Genomic DNA, 16816 nt, shown 5'->3' on the forward strand with positions numbered 1-16816 from the left:
TTAGATGAGAACATCCTTTGGTACTGTGGTGAGCTTATCCAACCAACCACGGCTGATGTTCGGCTAATGTTTTTGGCTACCTTTACTATAATATGCCAATACATACATTTTATCTGCTTTGACAAATTGTGTTTTTTTTTAACATTCTAGGTCCTTGTCTTGAGGAATCATGGGGTTGTTGCTCTGGGTGAATCAGTAGAAGAAGCTTTTTATAAAATTTTTCACCTGCAAGCGGCCTGTGAAATCCAGGTAGAGTATATGTTGTGATGTAAATACTGTATCTCAACTGAGAACTAAGGGTTCATTCACATGGATGTATGGGGGACGTATCTACGGTCGCAAGCTTTCGGCCGTACATAAGTCCCCCATAGACAGGTGCACGGAGCGATACTTACTTCTCCGTACACAGGGAAAAGCTAGGACATGTCCTATCTTCCCCCATGTGCATGGCCGTGCGCCGCGAATCTCTATGGAGAGGGGAGGAGTCACCCCGCCTCCTTTCCAGCGCACCAGACATGTCCGTGAATGCAGCCTAAAGGAGTATTCTTATGTATAGTATTTTTGACACATTCACAGGATAAGAAAGATGTGGGACTCACCTCTGGGACCTGTAGCACTCTTGAAATCTGAGATCAACCAACCTTATTTCCATTGGCTAGACTCAAAGGAGATTTAGCCGTGCATGTGCAATGACTCTCTATTCAGGTCTAAGGGGGCCACAAAAAATCATCTCACATATGAGATAGCTGCATCTATCATGTATTTATGACATATCCATATCTCAAAAATACAAGATAATATGACATATTTCTTCTATAGTGTAAATGGTCTCTGCCAATCTCTGGGTATGTTAGTTCAACTTTGAGACACAGGTTAACTACTTCTACTCTACATAAACACAAAGAGGTTTAAAGGAGTGTACTGCTTCAATGTGATATAGTATATTGAAGCAAATAGAGGTATAGCTTTACACTCCAGTACTGTAAGGGCCCTTTTACAAAGGCAAATGAACATAAGTCATGTGATGGTCAGTGCAAAATTCCAGAGTGTCTACTCTCTAAGTATACACTTCATGATCCCTCTGTGCTATAAGATGCTGGGTGCTGACAATGTGCTTAGATTATCAGTGTATAGGGTTTATCCACACTTTTATTTAGTTTCTGAACCCCCTACTAGTATCTGACTCACAGAAATAATGATGAAACTAATCAGAATCTTACTGGCCATAGTCATGAGTTTATGGTCATACCCAGGGACAACTAAAATGTAAACACCAGGACTGATAGAGACAGGTTGGAATTATGGCCTTAGTACATTAAAGAACTTTGTCTTCGTGGGAATATCCCTTTAACTGAAACAAGCCTTGTCATATGGCATTCATGAAGATATTCCATGTCACATTGTACTAAATCATAATTTTAGTCAAGTCAGATTGAATTAAATTATTGTAAGAAATATAATATTGCTCTTTGGTTAAAGTATAAGTTTGAATCATTTTGCTTTTCAACCCTTGTGTTTTAGGTTTCTGCTGTGCCTAGTGCTGGTGGGCCGGAGAATCTCATCCTGCTAGATCGGGAAAAATACCGTCCGCATGAGGTGGGCACGGTTGGCTGGGCCGGCAGCATGTTTGGACCCATGCAGAAGAGCAGGCTGGGTGAACATGAATTTGAGGCTTTGATGAGAATGATGGATAATTTGGTAAGTTTTCAAATATGAATGACACCAACTACTCTACAGAGGTTGAGTGTATTAAATTAAGAAACTATTGTCACCGTTGCTGATTCCAGCACTGCTGCTCCCGTTCCTCTGGCTGGGACTTTTTTTCCCAGGCTACAGCGGTGATGTCACACAGCTAATCGCTAGCTCAGTGGTTACATTTTAGTGACATCATGTTGATTGTATGCGATTGCTGCAGCTACTGACACATGTTATTGTCATGACATCTATAACATCTGATCACAACAGCCACTCACTGCAGCACACAGGACCTGTTGATGTAGTGTCAAAAACATGTGATGGTGATGACACCAGAGAAGCCGAGAACAGGAACAGGAGTCCTGGTATTGGCAAGTAACAATAGCTTGTAATTTTAATGATTGGCACTGGCCAGCCATCTGCCCTGATAAATTGCCCGCCCCTTCCTGTGTCCCCTGCTGGATCTGTCTGCCTCTGAGAAAGCTTTCCTACTGTTACCCTGTGCGTTTATAGTGATTTCCCGTTGTAACCTTAATTCCTGTTCTTGACTTCGCTCCTCTGCCTCCAGCCCTGACCTTCCGCCTGACCCGACTATGTCTCTGCCTTACGATTCTGTACCTCGCTTTGCTACCACCGCGAGTAAAGTTGCGCCTGGAGCGACCTGCTATCCCTGTTATCCCGCTGAAGCAAGTCCAACCCGGTGGGCTCTGGGGAAAACCAGATGCCACTTAGATTACGTCATCGCTCGCGGTGGTTCAGTGAGTCCACTACCCCTGATCCTGACACCCTATACATGGGGCAAGTCCAGTAACCCAGAAGCAAAACCTGCATTTATTATGGGCCAGGATAGCAGCTAACTTGCTGTTTGGTGAGGGGCTCAGTGATGGGACCCCCACAGATCATGAGAATGTGCGTCTGTTAGAGTCTCAGGGTGCATGTCTGACTGGCTGCTACATCCTTTTGGGGTTCAGCCGGTGTACAACGGCCCACTTTCTTATTATCTGTGGGGGTACCATCAACAAGACCCCCTGTGAATAGGAGCTAACTTGTTGTCATTGGACAACCCTTTTAAGACCAAAAAGCTGGAAAAAGCACCGATAACCAAACTTTTCTATATTGGTCATCATTAATTCTGTGATTGTTTTGTTCCTATTTTATTGAAATAATATGTCGGTCGTTTTTTAACAAAAATGGAAACCTGTAATAATATTAAGGATGCAATCATTTCAAACATGCGACCCCAAATGCATGATATTTAGTAAAATGTGATTCATATTCCATAGGGTTATCGTACAGGTTATTCATACCGGCACCCATTTGTACAAGAGAAGATGAGACACAAGAGTGATGTGGAGATCCCCGCCACAGTAACTGCATTTGTCTTTGAAGAAGAAGGAGTCCCTCTTTCAACATTAAGACAACATGCCCAAAAACAGCAGAAGGAGAAGACCCGCTGGCTGAACACGCCCAATACTTACCTAAGGGTTAATGTGGCAGAAGAGAATGTGAGCAGCCAGAGGAGCAAGACCACGGTGAGAAGCTACCTGACAGCAGGGGAGTTATTCTTAGTAGAGTAAAGCGGCTCATACAGAAGAGTAACAAAAAAAAAAAGTGCTGTGACAATGTTGACCACTAGGTGGCTGCCCTGTGGATAACTCACTGTTGTATTTGTAGATCTACATAGAACAATGTTACTTTTCTGCTCAGTTTTGTTCTTTTTGCAACAATTTTTCGTTACCAAGTTACAAAGCAAAAATATCTGGTGTAAATAATTTTATATGGTTAAAAAAATTCATGGAAACAGAGATGACCAGGTCCCAGGATATATATACTGTATATACAAAAGTCCTGCCCCTAAGTCTCCAAAGTGTAAAAATACCACCCAAACCCAAATTGACCACCACACAATATAATCAGTAGTGGATCAAAATATAGGCAGTTTGGTAGGTAGCCTGGGGCCCAAGCCTACAAGGGGGCCCATGGCCACCCAAACCACCCACAAAATGTTATACTCAGAAGGACCTTCACCCATGAAATTCTCCTACATCTGTTCCTGTTTCTAATAAACATGTACACAAGAGCCATTTCAGGACTTTGAAGGTCTTCCAAAGTACTTGAAATCGGAGATTGAAAGCAGGGAAAAGGGACACATCCTCCATTCCCCAAGGGGACTTGTAGGGGTTATAATTCCGAATGCCCAGTCTTAATCTGCCCCTGAATATAATGGCCACCGCAATGCATAGTGGCCTTTTCAGGTGCTCCTCGCAACCAGTGCCTTACCGCAAGTCAGAAGGAACACTGTACCACGGATCTAGTGGTAGCCAGCACCAGCCAGCTTAAGCCAAACCATTAGCAGCACACCACTGTTAACGTAGCATCGGCACTCTACTGAACTACCCCCTATGCATGTCTGTCTAGCTTACTGTATTTTTCAGACTGTAAGGCGCACCGGATTATAAGGCGCACCATCAATAAATGCTTGCTTAAAAGTCTAGGTTCATATATAAGTTGCATCGGATTATAAGGTGCACCTGATTATAAGGATGAATGACCAGCAGGTGGAAGATCTGTGCACAGTTCAAGGCAGCTGTTAAGCACCTTGAATGGTTCATATATAAGGTGCACTGGACTATAAGGCGCACCTTTGATTTCTGAGAAAATCAAAGGATTTTTTGTGCACCTTATAGTCTGAAAAATACGGAATATTTATTGTTATTGTCATTATTGTATTTCATACTGTAATTGTTTCACCTTATGTGATGTCATGTGCTCTTGTTAACCTGTACTGTCCTGTAACTGTTTGTTTGCAATTAAGAACTAGTAATATGTAAGAATGCGCCTCTCGTAGTGTATGTATGAAACTGTAATGTTAAGCCTGTCTCTGTGTGTAACAACTACCGGATCACTATGTATTCCTCCAAGAGGATCAATAAAGAGCTATCGTATTGTATTGTAAAACAGTATAAGGATATGCCCCAAGTGCACCTGGAGATGCAACTATCGTGGAATATAAAAATAAATTCACAGTCCTACCGCTAACCTACTAGATACACAAAATTATATTTAAATATCTTTTTTGGGTCTCTTTTTGTCTTGCCAGGGCAGCTCTACATCAAATATACTAAAAAAATGCACCAAATGGATTTCATTGTAAAAGGTTAAATCAGTGGTAAAAATCTACCGTACTTATTGACATGCTGTAGGCTTAAAACCTGCACCGCAAGTCACTTTTCTCAGGTCAATGATGGAACTGAAATAACAGACCTTTAGAAAATAGTGCACACACATCCCTGCTCAGCAAACATCTGCTATACATATAGGTCCACCTATTTATCCTGTATCTACCTGGAAGAAACCTATAGATGTGTTATATCTGGTACTACTTTTATATATTCCACTGGTCACTGGTCGGTAAGCAGAAAGCATAGATGGTGGCATGGGTGCACCTGCCAGGAGGCGAGTTGAGCCTCTTGCCTCAGTTAGCATTCCCTGCAGCAAGATTGGAGACAGCATCAGGGGCACAGTTATCTGCTACAAAGCAGGACCTGCCACTTAAGAATAGTTCACACCTAATGTCATCTTGGATGTGAGACACTGCATGGAGAACCCACTTACTAAAAAAAACAAAAAAAACGGATACTTTTCTATTGCATGAGACAGAGAGGACGCCGTTCTATAGCTCGCCTGGATAGGGGTGCCAGGTGTTGGACCTGTAGTGTTCACTGCCCATTGTTCCGGACAAGGTAATACTTGCTGCATTGTGTGTCTTCACAATCTGACATTGACAAGTTCCTATTGCAAAAATAAGTAATTGATATTTTAATGCTGGACAATCCCTTTATATCTCTTCTGTTGTATATACAGACCTGATGCTTACCCATGAATCATCATAGTTACGGTCTGTAACCCCTACTATAGCCTGATCCTACAGCCCTTACATCCTATCAATCGCTTACGTGCTAATCTGTAAATTTTTATCCACAAGAACGGATTTTTTGCAGTCTGAAAAAATCATGGAATACATACAATTAATTGGGGGCAGGAGACTCTAGAAAACTGATGTTTTGAAACAATAAAAAAAAGTTAACTAAAGTGGAAATAACCTTTACCAGAAATTCTTACTAAAGCAGTAGATTTCTAGGATAACTGTGATGTGGGATATGTCCATGTAATAAGTTATTATACTCTCTGAAAAAAAGAGCTTATAAATATGCTAATGAACCGTAAGTGCTCCAGAGGGCATCACCTGAGCCTCTCCAGGTTCCGGCAGCAGTTGTAATTATCCACCCCCCCTTCCCACCAGAGCACTCACTACACACACACCCCATGCGATTTTTCAAGGGTGCATTCACATGTGGCAGTGACGCATGCATTTTCAAATGTATCAGAAAAGCTGAGAAGAGGAGATTTGCCTGATTACATGGCTGTTAACTTAGTGTTAACAAACACATGTGTTAACATATGTGTTTGTTAATACTATGTTAACACGTGTGTTAACATTGTGTTACTGCATTCCTTTTGTAAACATAATGTTAACAGCTAAATCTGGCAAATCTCCTCTCCTCAGCTGTTCCACTGTGTTTGAAAACAGATGCGTTACTGCCACGTGTCCATGCACCCTGACTGTTAGGTCACAAGCCATCGACTTTCAGCACATGCGCAGCAGCTCCCTTGCTCCACCAGCTTCAGGTTGGGGTTTACAGTGTCTTCGGCCAGCAGTGCTGGACACCTACACAGAGCATCCCTGAAGCCGATGGAGGAAGGGAGCTACTACATAGGCGCTGAAAGTCGTCTAGGTTTTCCCCCTAAATACATGAGTAGGTATGATATTACAATTATATCATATAATATTATATAAGATATTGAAAGTATTTTAGGTGTAATGGCGATAATTGCTGATCTCATTACAAGCCACATATCACTTTGATTTTTAACACGTTAGAACATTGGATAGTTGTCTAGGATGGTCTTACAAAGAGGTTTGATTGTAAGGTCCCAAGACCCTAAGGGTGAAGACACACATGGTGTTTTTGGGCCGTTTTTGGGCCGTTTTTACTAAGTGCGTTTTCAGATCGTTAAAAACGCATGCGTTAAAAAACGCATCCGTTTTTAAAAACGCGTGCGTTTTTTGAAAACGCATGCTTTTTTGTCAGTTTTTCCGAAATTGCGCAATGAAAACTGGACAAAAACGCATGCGTTTTCAAAAACGCATGCGTTTTTAAAAAACGGATGCGTTTTTTAACGCATGCGTTTTTAACAATCTGAAAACGCACTTAGTAAAAACGGCCCAAAAACGGCCCAAAAACGCCATGTGTGTCTTCACCCTTAGTCCCGACCCAACTGCATAACTGTCCCTAGATTACACTTGTGTGAAACCAACAATTTATTACTTGCGCCACAATGATCTGTTCTGTCTCTCATACATTTTACAGTGGATGAAAGCAGATGAAGTGGTAAAGCCAAGCAGCGGGATGCCCATCCGTATAGAGAACCCCAATCAGTTTGTACCTCTCTTCACTGATCCTCGAGAGGTTTTAGAAACCAGAAACAAGGTGGGTCCATATAGTTCAGATACAACCCACATCATTTTTTACAAGAGCTCCTTTAGCAAACCGACAGATGCCACATCTACACCTGATTTAAGTCAGACTACAGACCAGGACCTATTTTGCATGACACTTTTGAAGTGGAATACAAAGCAGAGAATGGGGGTCATTTACTAAGGGCCCGATTCGCGTTTTCCCGACGTGTTACCCGAATATTTCCGATTTGCGCCGATTGTACCTGAATTGCCCTGGGATTTTGGCGCACGCGATCGGATTGTGGCGCATCGGCGCTGGCATGCACGCAACGGAAATCGGGGGGCGTGGCCGAACGAAAACCCGACGTATTCGGAAAAACCGCCGCATTTAAAAACCGAAAATGTGTCGCTTGGGAAGAGCTTACCTTCACCTCGGTGTATTCCGGCGCGTTCAGATGATTTTCAGATGGGGTGTGATCATAATATTCCCAACATCAGTGGTGTCACCATCTGTTCCACAAGCACAAACCCATCATCTGTAAAATAAGTAAAGACCCAAATTCTTCAAGATCTTGGAAAACCCCTTAAAAAATACTGACATACGAAATACCAGATGGATGATGCTGCCACATTTCCTCTAGTAAATATTTGTTTTCTATTTACTCAACAGATTCGGGAGCAGAATCGCCAAGACGTGAAGTCTGCTGGTCCTCAGTCTCAGTTACTAGCCAGCGTGATAACAGACAAGAGCAGGAGTCCGGTAGGTACACGGTCAGCTTGTAGTCTCTCAAATCATTCTGGAAGAATTTGAGCCCACTTTTCTTTACAACTTTACTTTAGTTTTTTTCTAAAGATTTTTGGGCCATCATTTTTACATAGCTCTCTTAAGGTCACCCCACAGCATGTCAATTGGTCTGGATTCAGCATTCTTTGTCCTGTTGCATCACCCAGTTTCTGCCAACTTGTAGATGGTGGATGGATTGCCTCATATTTAATTTAGAAAAAACTCTAGAATACTGTCAGTGTACAGAGGAGTTCATGGTCAACTCAATGGGGGTCATTTACTAAGGGCCTGATTCGCGTTTTCCCGACGTGTTACCCGAATTTTTCCGATTTGCGCCGATTTTCCCTGTATTGCCCCGGGATTTTGGCGCACGCAATCGGATTTTGGCGCATCGGCGCTGGCATGCACGCGACGGAAATTGGGGGGCGTGGCTGAACAAAAACCCGACGGATTCGGAAAAACCGCCGAATTTAAAAAACAAAAAGTGTCGCGGAGCTTGCACTTACCTTCACCAGGAATAGGCCAGTGTACTTGCATTTCAGCGGACTTCAGCGCAGCAGCGCCACCTGGTGGACATCGGAGGAACTACCATAGTGTATCCAGGCCGGACCCGAATCCACTGCAGAGAACGCGCCGCTGGATAGCAAATGGACCGGGTAAGTACATCTGCCCCACTGACTTCATGGTGTCCAGGTCCACAAAATCTCAGATGAAACTTTGCAAACTTAAGCTGCTGCCATGTTCCTTTAAGACTAAAGAGATTTTTTCCTGACACCACTTTCAGAAAACCCACAATTGTTTGGGGGGAATGTGTCCACCCTTTAGAACTTTCTTCATTGTTTTGGATTTGGGAGTAATCTTTCTAAATGTAGAATGACAAACCTCTACCGTAATTTTAAAAAATGGCATTATAACCCTGGGCAGAAACAATCACTTCTATTAGATCATTGCCGATGTCTTTGCTTGTACTCATTTTGGCCAAGACACCCTGACCAGCAAACTGCCTTATCTTCTGCTTTTATAGAAATGGTCACACTTGTTGAAGTTCAATTATTCGATAACATTTGGTTATTTTCTTACAATCTTAATTTCTATAGAAGATGTAAGGATGTACAAAATTTTTCATGCAATACCTCTGCATTTTGGACTTATTTTGTAAAATAATCATTGACAGTGTGTAATCCGTCGCAGCTTCAGCTCGTTCCTAAAAAGGAGGGCTTGTAAAGGGGCTTTCTAATTCATAACATATTGTCTGTAGGGAAATTTTATATGTGGACTACAAGGAAATTCAGAGCTAATAAGATAATTTGTATGGATTTATTAAGTCTGCAGACAGTAATTTGGCTTCAAAGACTGAGGCAGAACTAAAGGAGCAGCCAGCAGAAGAGGTCTCACCAGAGCCAGAGCCGCCTAACCCTTTTAGTCAGCTAACAGACCAAGAGCTGGAAGAGTATAAGAAAGAGGTGGAAAGAAAGAAGCACGCTGTGGGTGGTGGGTATAAGTCTTCCACTTTATATTCAACCAAGTCTTATATGTATATATAGCATGGAAAAGACCATACATACTGATATAAAAGCAAGTTCAACCATGTGACTGCTGACTTGTCTGCATATCACTGATAACTGGAATTTTCATCTGCCCTTAAAAGGGATTTTTGTATAAAAATAGGAAAACAAATCAACTCTTCTGATGGTCCTTTGGTTCATGTGGCAGTTCTCTCCAAACCTTCTGCTCCCGTTGGACTGGAAGAAAAAAAAAGAAAAACTTTAAAGGGAACCTGTCATGAGGGACCTCATTTTCACTAAGGACAGGTTGCAGAAGTTTATTAAACCTGCAGTGCAAAAATGCCTCTCTGCCTTTTCTAATAATTTGCATTATAGTATAATTGTGTGTTATAACTCACCTTGCACCCTGACAAAATCCTGGTGTAGTCACAGGGGCTTGGCCTTGGTTTGGATGCATTTCAAAAAGCAACATGTGACTTGTCTGTGCTGCTCACTCCTCAGATCTTAGCCCCCACCTTTGTGCACCTGTACAGCTCCTCCCTTCTGCTCCTTCACAGAGGACACAGCCTGGTGAGATGACATCAGCGGGGGAGGGACAAGCTGTACAGGAGCACAAATGTGGGGCTAAGATCTGAGGAGTTAGTAACATAAGTCACATGTTGTTTTTGAAAATGCATCCAAACCAAAGCCCAACCCCTGTGACTACCCCAGGATTTTGTCAGGATGCAAAGTAAGTTATAACACACAATTATATTGTAATGCAAATGCTTTTTTGGCAAGGCATTTTTGCACTGCAGGTATAATGGGCTTCTGCAACCACCTGTCTTTAGTAAAAATAAGGTCCCTGGTGACAGGTTCCCTTTAATAAGCAGAACTTACATGTTACACATTATCACCCACTGCAGTTAAGCACACCCATGTGTTACTACAGTATTGTACAACATATTAACACTGTTACTATGTTAATATAATATTTCTGTGAACAGAAAAAGAAGGAGCAGATGATGAAACTCAACCATCACTAGTGACACCTCCTACTTCTCCTGTAAGGAGTCCAACGAAGAACACAACTCTGATCGTGTCTCCTTCCAAGTCTTCTGAAGGTACGTTTCTAAATTTATGCACTCTACTTATGTGTAAAGCCTCATAGTCAGACAGCTATAATCAACATTACTCAATCAAGAGGCCAAGTAAATTGGCAATAACATTGGCAAATTTGGTGAACATTATACCAGCAACAAAGAAGCGGCCAGAGTCTGCAGGCCGGTTGGGGGCTTCACTTGAGTCTCCGATGTTGGTGTAGACTCACTCTAGAATATACAGCCTCAGGCCAGATCCATTCGGTCTTTCTGTATTTTACATCAGTATTTTAAGCCAAAATCAGAAATGGTTCAAGGACCTGTATGAGCTGCAAATATTTCCAATCTACTTTTCTGTAGGTTCTACTCCTGGTTTTGGCTTACAAATCCTGACCAAGTGATAGTGGCCTTAATGTGAACACACAGATTCCTACTATTACTGTTACTTCCAGAAATCAATCTTTACCTCTGTCCTTTCTTCCCCCTCAGCTTTATCTGTACTCATTGTGATCATACGTTGTCATTGTGTTGTGTTGTGTGTGTGGCCACAATGTTTCCCTTCTCTTTCCATGTGCTGTCTCATGCCAGGGGTCACCTCAGACTCTGAATACCTGTCTCTGTAGTAAGTATAGACGCCATGGCTTGTGATTTTTCAACCCTTATGCTTCTGCTCCACCCCCCCAAAAAAAAAATCACCTTTTTAAAAACACAAATATTTGGTTGCCATGCAAAGCAAGAGCTTTTAGTTATATATTTACATTCCTATCTATTTATTGTATATATCTACAATATCTATTCATCTATCTCCTACCTATCTATATATCTATCTATCTATCTATCTCTTATCTATCTATCTATCTATCTATCTCTCTATCTCATATCTATCTATCTATGCATCTATCTATCTCCTATCTATCTATCTATGCATCTATCTATCTATCTATCTATTATCTATTAATCATCTATCTATCTATCTATCTATCTATCTATCTATCTATCTATCTATCTCCTATCTATCTTTATATATATACTTACTTTTTCTTTTGTAAATCTAATCCAATTCCCGACACTGGTTACATTGTAAATATAATCAGAATTCTTCTCATTGCCTGGTACCCAAATAATCCAAATTTCAGTATATCATCCCCTTCTAACAGCACCTCCCCTTCCTCTTCACTGTAATTTGGAGGACAGTATGGACATTACATTTTCCTCCTATATGCATGTTATTAATGTGGTATCTAATGCCACAGGCACAAGATGACTAATGCATTCCTTTTCATCTAACACCCGGAGCAGCAATAACACTTATTAACTCAGAGTCATGCTGTGTATACTTATAGCTGCCTGCTTTGAAAATGAAGCTTGAAATTGTGGATATTTTTATTGTGATAAAGTGTATCTTTGCCTCTGTACATTAAGTTACACTTAATGGAAGTGACTTTGCAAATATTTACTGGCTTTTTATAAGGTTAATAGTGAGTTACGTTAAACCTATTAACACTCAGAGCTGCAAACACAATTCTGGTGAGCTCTTTTCTGCCGTTTGACCTTATTCACACAGTCGTGTGCTTGACCGGGCCAGTGAAGCATTCGGCCAGGTGGAGAAAGGAGGGGGAGTGAGCACTACTCACCACTCCCCTCTCCATTGAAAGTCGCCTTGATCACAGTGCGGTGAGACACAGCATGCGCACCACACACCGTAACCGGGTGCCATAGACTCCTAATCTGACCGTGATCTGGCTGTTATTTGTGCAAAAGTATTAAGCACATGAAGAATGAGAGGTGCAAAAAATCATGGAAAGTCATGACACAAGCTGAAATCTATTAGTAATTAGAAAGCAAATCTATCAATTAGTAAAAAGTAAAGTCAGCTGGTTCAAAAGAGAAGTCATTACCAAGGTGACCCAAAAGAATCATCTCATCAATATATTTATTTAGAAAATTAGTGACATGTCCAATATTTATTTCATCCGCTGCATTATGGGAGACATTTCAAATTCTTTAAACGTTTCAGGCCTGAAGTAGCATCTCTAACAGAGTGTTTCTTGCTGTACTGCATCATTATTTGCTCCATCAGACGAAGAGATGGATGGCAATGTCTGGGTTGCAGGTGATTGATGATGCGGTGACGCGCGTCATGTGATAATATGATAATAATCATGTGTTTCTGCATGTGGACTAAAGACATAATGCCTGGATGACTTAACACTGTAGGACAGACAAATGGAAGTTTATAGGAATAGAAATGAAACTTTATGGTCTTTTATGGACTCATTCATGGTCATTTCTGGGGCATAACTTGATTTTATATGCATTATAGTTATAGGGATAGTTACAGATTTTGTAGGTTACCCCTCTGGCCATTTCTTAAACCTGGGTTACAACCAAGCCGTGGGGCTTTATTATCTGTGTTCTTATACAGTAACACACACCCTGCTCCTGTACAGCTATACACCAAGGCAAATTTCCTATTCCAGAGTCAGAACAAAATGTGAACTCCTGCAGGAGCTGTGATGGAAGCCATATTGGTCGTCACCTAACTTTTTAAATATACCTCATTTTATAGTTAAATAGTTAATTGTTATTGTAAAAAATACATATGACCATCAAGTTCAACCAAGGAAGGGAAGGGATTGGATGAGGAAGGGATGTAAGGGAAACATTTCTATATTATAACAGGGACATTAATGTTATTTTGATGAAAAAAGGCATCTAGGCCCTTCTTGAAGCTCTCTGCTGTCCCTGCTGTGACCAGCGCCTGAGGCAGTCTGTTAAACAGATTGGCCACAGTCACCTCTGGTGATTAAATCTATTTGCTCCAGACGCAGACAGCTCCCCCTTGTCTTTTGATTTGATTTAACTTGGAACAACTTTCCACCATATTTTTGTATGGACCCTATTGTTTGCTTGTTGATATTACAATACCCAGACCTTGTTAATATTAATGCCCTTTCCATGTTGTATATTTCTTTTTAAAATAACAGAGAAAAAGGAGACAGCTCCAGAATCTACTGAAGCCACAGAAGAGAAGGTCCAACCGGCTGTGGTGCTAAATGGCAAAGAGGAGGATCAACCTCCTCCGGATGAGACACCTCCTAAAGTCACTGAAACCCCCAAGGGGAAAAATGAGACAGTGCCCAATGCCTCTCCAGAAGGGTCTCCCACTAAATCACCTTCAAAAAAGAAAAAGAAGTTCCGCACCCCGTCATTCCTCAAGAAAGGGAAAAAGAAGGAAAAAGAGAAGGCAGAGTCTTGATCTCCTGATTCTTGAAACTGTTCTGTCACATGAGGTGGTATACAGGCTCCTTTGCTCTCCAGGCTGGGGAAGTAAAGGGAGCTCCATCTACTACTGCTAAGTATGGACTCAAGAATTTAAAGGGGATGCTTATTCCTGAGGTGTCTTTTATAGGGGATTTGTAATGCCTGTGCCCATACAGCACACCATGTCCACCGATTCTTGGGACAGGTAACTGTCTAACTCACCAAGAAAATACATTTTTATAATCCTCCACACCTTAGCCGGCTTCTTCGCAGACTCCATCGACAAACAACATTACTGGTTTTGTGTTTCTTTTTAAATATTTTTTGGGGGGGAGTATTTGAGATTGCAACGTGTTTATTTTAGTCATGTGAAAGTGTTACAACATGGCTGCCGAGGGTCTGTCCTGATGAAAATGGCGCAATAATAATCATCAACTAGTCACTACCACACGCTTCTATGATTTCTGTAGGGCAGCAGATACCATTTTATTATTATATTTATTATATATTTTCTGTTCATGGTGATGTCAATAGATTACTTTGGTCATAGCACTTAGGCATACAGGAACTTTTACTTAAAAGGGTTATAAAGATGAAAAAAATAAAACTCAAGCCCCACTTGTGTGATGACTAATCTAGACCCCATGGAAAGGTTTTCCTATAATACATCAGTATCTCATGTGCGTGTTCTCTGCAGCCCCCCGGAAGCATGGCAAGGTCCGGTTACAGTTCAGACACTGGAGCAGCTCTATCTTTCCCCTCTCCAGCTGGAAGTTACAGCATAATCTTAAGAACCAATCAGCAGTTCAGTTTCACCCAGCCAATCATCTGCATGTAAACAGAGTATATTGTAACATGAGGTCATTGGCCACCAAAGTCAACTCACTTATTTCTAGTGCTAATCTTCTCATATGGTGTGAAGACTTCTCTGGTCGGACATAGAAGATGTGGTTTTCATTGGCATAAGTTGAGGCAAGTAATCTTCTCTTCACATGGTATTTACAGGGAAAGCTCTGTAATGCTGGATTTTATCACTTTGCTGTTTACAATCCCTTTAAGCAGAGGTAGCCTAATATTCATATAAGCAATAAGTGAAAATAAGTCCTGAATATCATAACGGATTAACCTTCTCAATATTCCTAAGAGATTGAAGGATCACAAACCTCCAGCAACATGTTCTGCCCAACACGGCAATGGAAATTCTACACATAGATAGTTCATTTGACAATCATTCACAGTTCAAGCCGGTGTATTAAAATCTCCAGTTTGGAAACCACACAGTACACAAACAACTCTTGGTCTCATGGGTGCTCCATGTAATGCTGCATTATGTGGTGGCTCGGTAAGGAAAATTCAGGTGGCCAACAAGCTTTCATGTGGTCCTCTTAAGGCTAGGACATACCATTGAAGAAGACTATGTGGCAGAATGAATGGATTTGGTTGATTCCATTAACCTTTTACAATATGGACAAGAACGCAAGGAGCAAGGGACCGCATTACTGTTCAAGGCTCATATAAAGGGTGTAGAGAGGAAAATGCCAACGTGCTGGTCCTGGGGACAGATATAGCGCCATACAGGAGGGTGTAATTTGACTACCACCTTGGTCCCCCACTATGGACCTCCATCTTCATCACATTCTGAAGTTTTTATTATTCCTAGCATCCCTATGATTCCATATTTTCACTCCAGAAACATATTAGAGCATACATTATAGTGCATCAGTGGTTGCATATATATATACATGTATGTATGTATGTATGTGCATGTGTGTATGTAGAAACTCTCTACACAAGTATGGTGCATAGTAAGGAGAGATCTTAATAATCCAGATTACTCTGCTGTTTACATACACTTTGTATCCATCAATTTGTAGCTTTTGGGACCAAACCGAAAGTGTTCTACACGCACGCGTTTTTGTAATCGTCAAAGTTTACGTCACATATTTATGCTCTGCGTATACAGATCCATGCATGGGACTGTGGCTTGTAAAACCTTGGCTTTTTCACATTTCATAGCAAGGATATTTACTAGCAGTACTGTATGCACTGGTTTAGAGAAGCCAATATCACTATTCAGGGGTTATGACTGCACCTTGGGTACTTTATCTTGTTAGGTCCTATGGCATATGGCTAGAGAGCCACAAAAGAAATCACAAGAGATCCATTGATTGAATGTAGGTCCTAGTACTCAATTATGGACAACCATTTTGTGGAATCTGGCTACCCCAATATGCGCTTGTTGATGGGGTTGGTACCAGGCATTGTGCGGCCTGGGTGTCATGGTTATTGCCAATGACTGAATTGATGCTGGTTATGGGTTTGAGTGAAGGGAAGAAGCGTGTATACGTTACCATAAACTAGGACTATGTCTCAGGGGGGTCTTACTACTCACTAGTCTAGTCCTGCCTTATTCATAAGACGCTGGTGGCTCAGCCGCTCTCCACCTCCTCTGTCCCCTGCTGAGCGTGTCGCTAAATATTCAAGCTCTTTGCGCAATTTCACCCGCCCTTTGCCTGAATGAGTCCAATAGGATATTATCGTGTCTTGTATTCCACTTGTCTGACAATCGTAACAATGGTGTTCTTTAGTGTCTCGCTCCTTTCTGTATATAATCCTCCACAGATGACATGACTTTGCTATTGTGATATCTAAAGACAATGTACATAATCTCTCTTTTACTGCACGGGCCCCTCTCGCTGTGTTCATCTACTGGAGACTGCTGTACCTGCAAAATAAACTCAATTCACGGTGGGATGTTCATCCTTGGTGTCAGCTTTTTTTTCTTCTTGTATTTGTTAGTGCTGATAGTCTAACTCTTACACCATGACACACTTCTGGTTGCACAGTACTTTAGTACACTCTTACTTTACTTTACTTAGTACACTACTTTACTTTAGTACACTTACTTTACTTTAGTACACTCTTACTTTAGTACTTTAGTACACTCTTACTTTAGTACTCGAGTACA

The 16816-nt window shown here is 41.4% G+C and overlaps 1 protein-coding gene across 2 annotated transcripts in view; it reads left to right on the forward strand.

Moving 5' to 3' along the window:
• Positions 1-16608, forward strand: part of ADD2 (adducin 2) — a 63056-nt gene extending 46448 nt beyond the window's left edge. For both annotated transcript variants that reach the window (XM_072148841.1, XM_072148842.1), the window contains exons 8-15: positions 151-249; positions 1522-1698; positions 2979-3227; positions 7128-7247; positions 7887-7976; positions 9326-9491; positions 10492-10608; positions 13572-16608. In XM_072148841.1, the coding sequence (XP_072004942.1) occupies positions 151-249; positions 1522-1698; positions 2979-3227; positions 7128-7247; positions 7887-7976; positions 9326-9491; positions 10492-10608; positions 13572-13843 (1290 nt within the window). In that variant the 3' untranslated portion in view covers positions 13844-16608. The remainder of the gene's footprint in view (positions 1-150; positions 250-1521; positions 1699-2978; positions 3228-7127; positions 7248-7886; positions 7977-9325; positions 9492-10491; positions 10609-13571) is intronic.
• Positions 16609-16816: the final 208 nt, after the last annotated feature.

Source organism: Engystomops pustulosus, chromosome 4 (genome assembly GCF_040894005.1).
Source record: "Engystomops pustulosus chromosome 4, aEngPut4.maternal, whole genome shotgun sequence".
Classification (NCBI taxonomy): domain Eukaryota; kingdom Metazoa; phylum Chordata; class Amphibia; order Anura; family Leptodactylidae; genus Engystomops; species Engystomops pustulosus.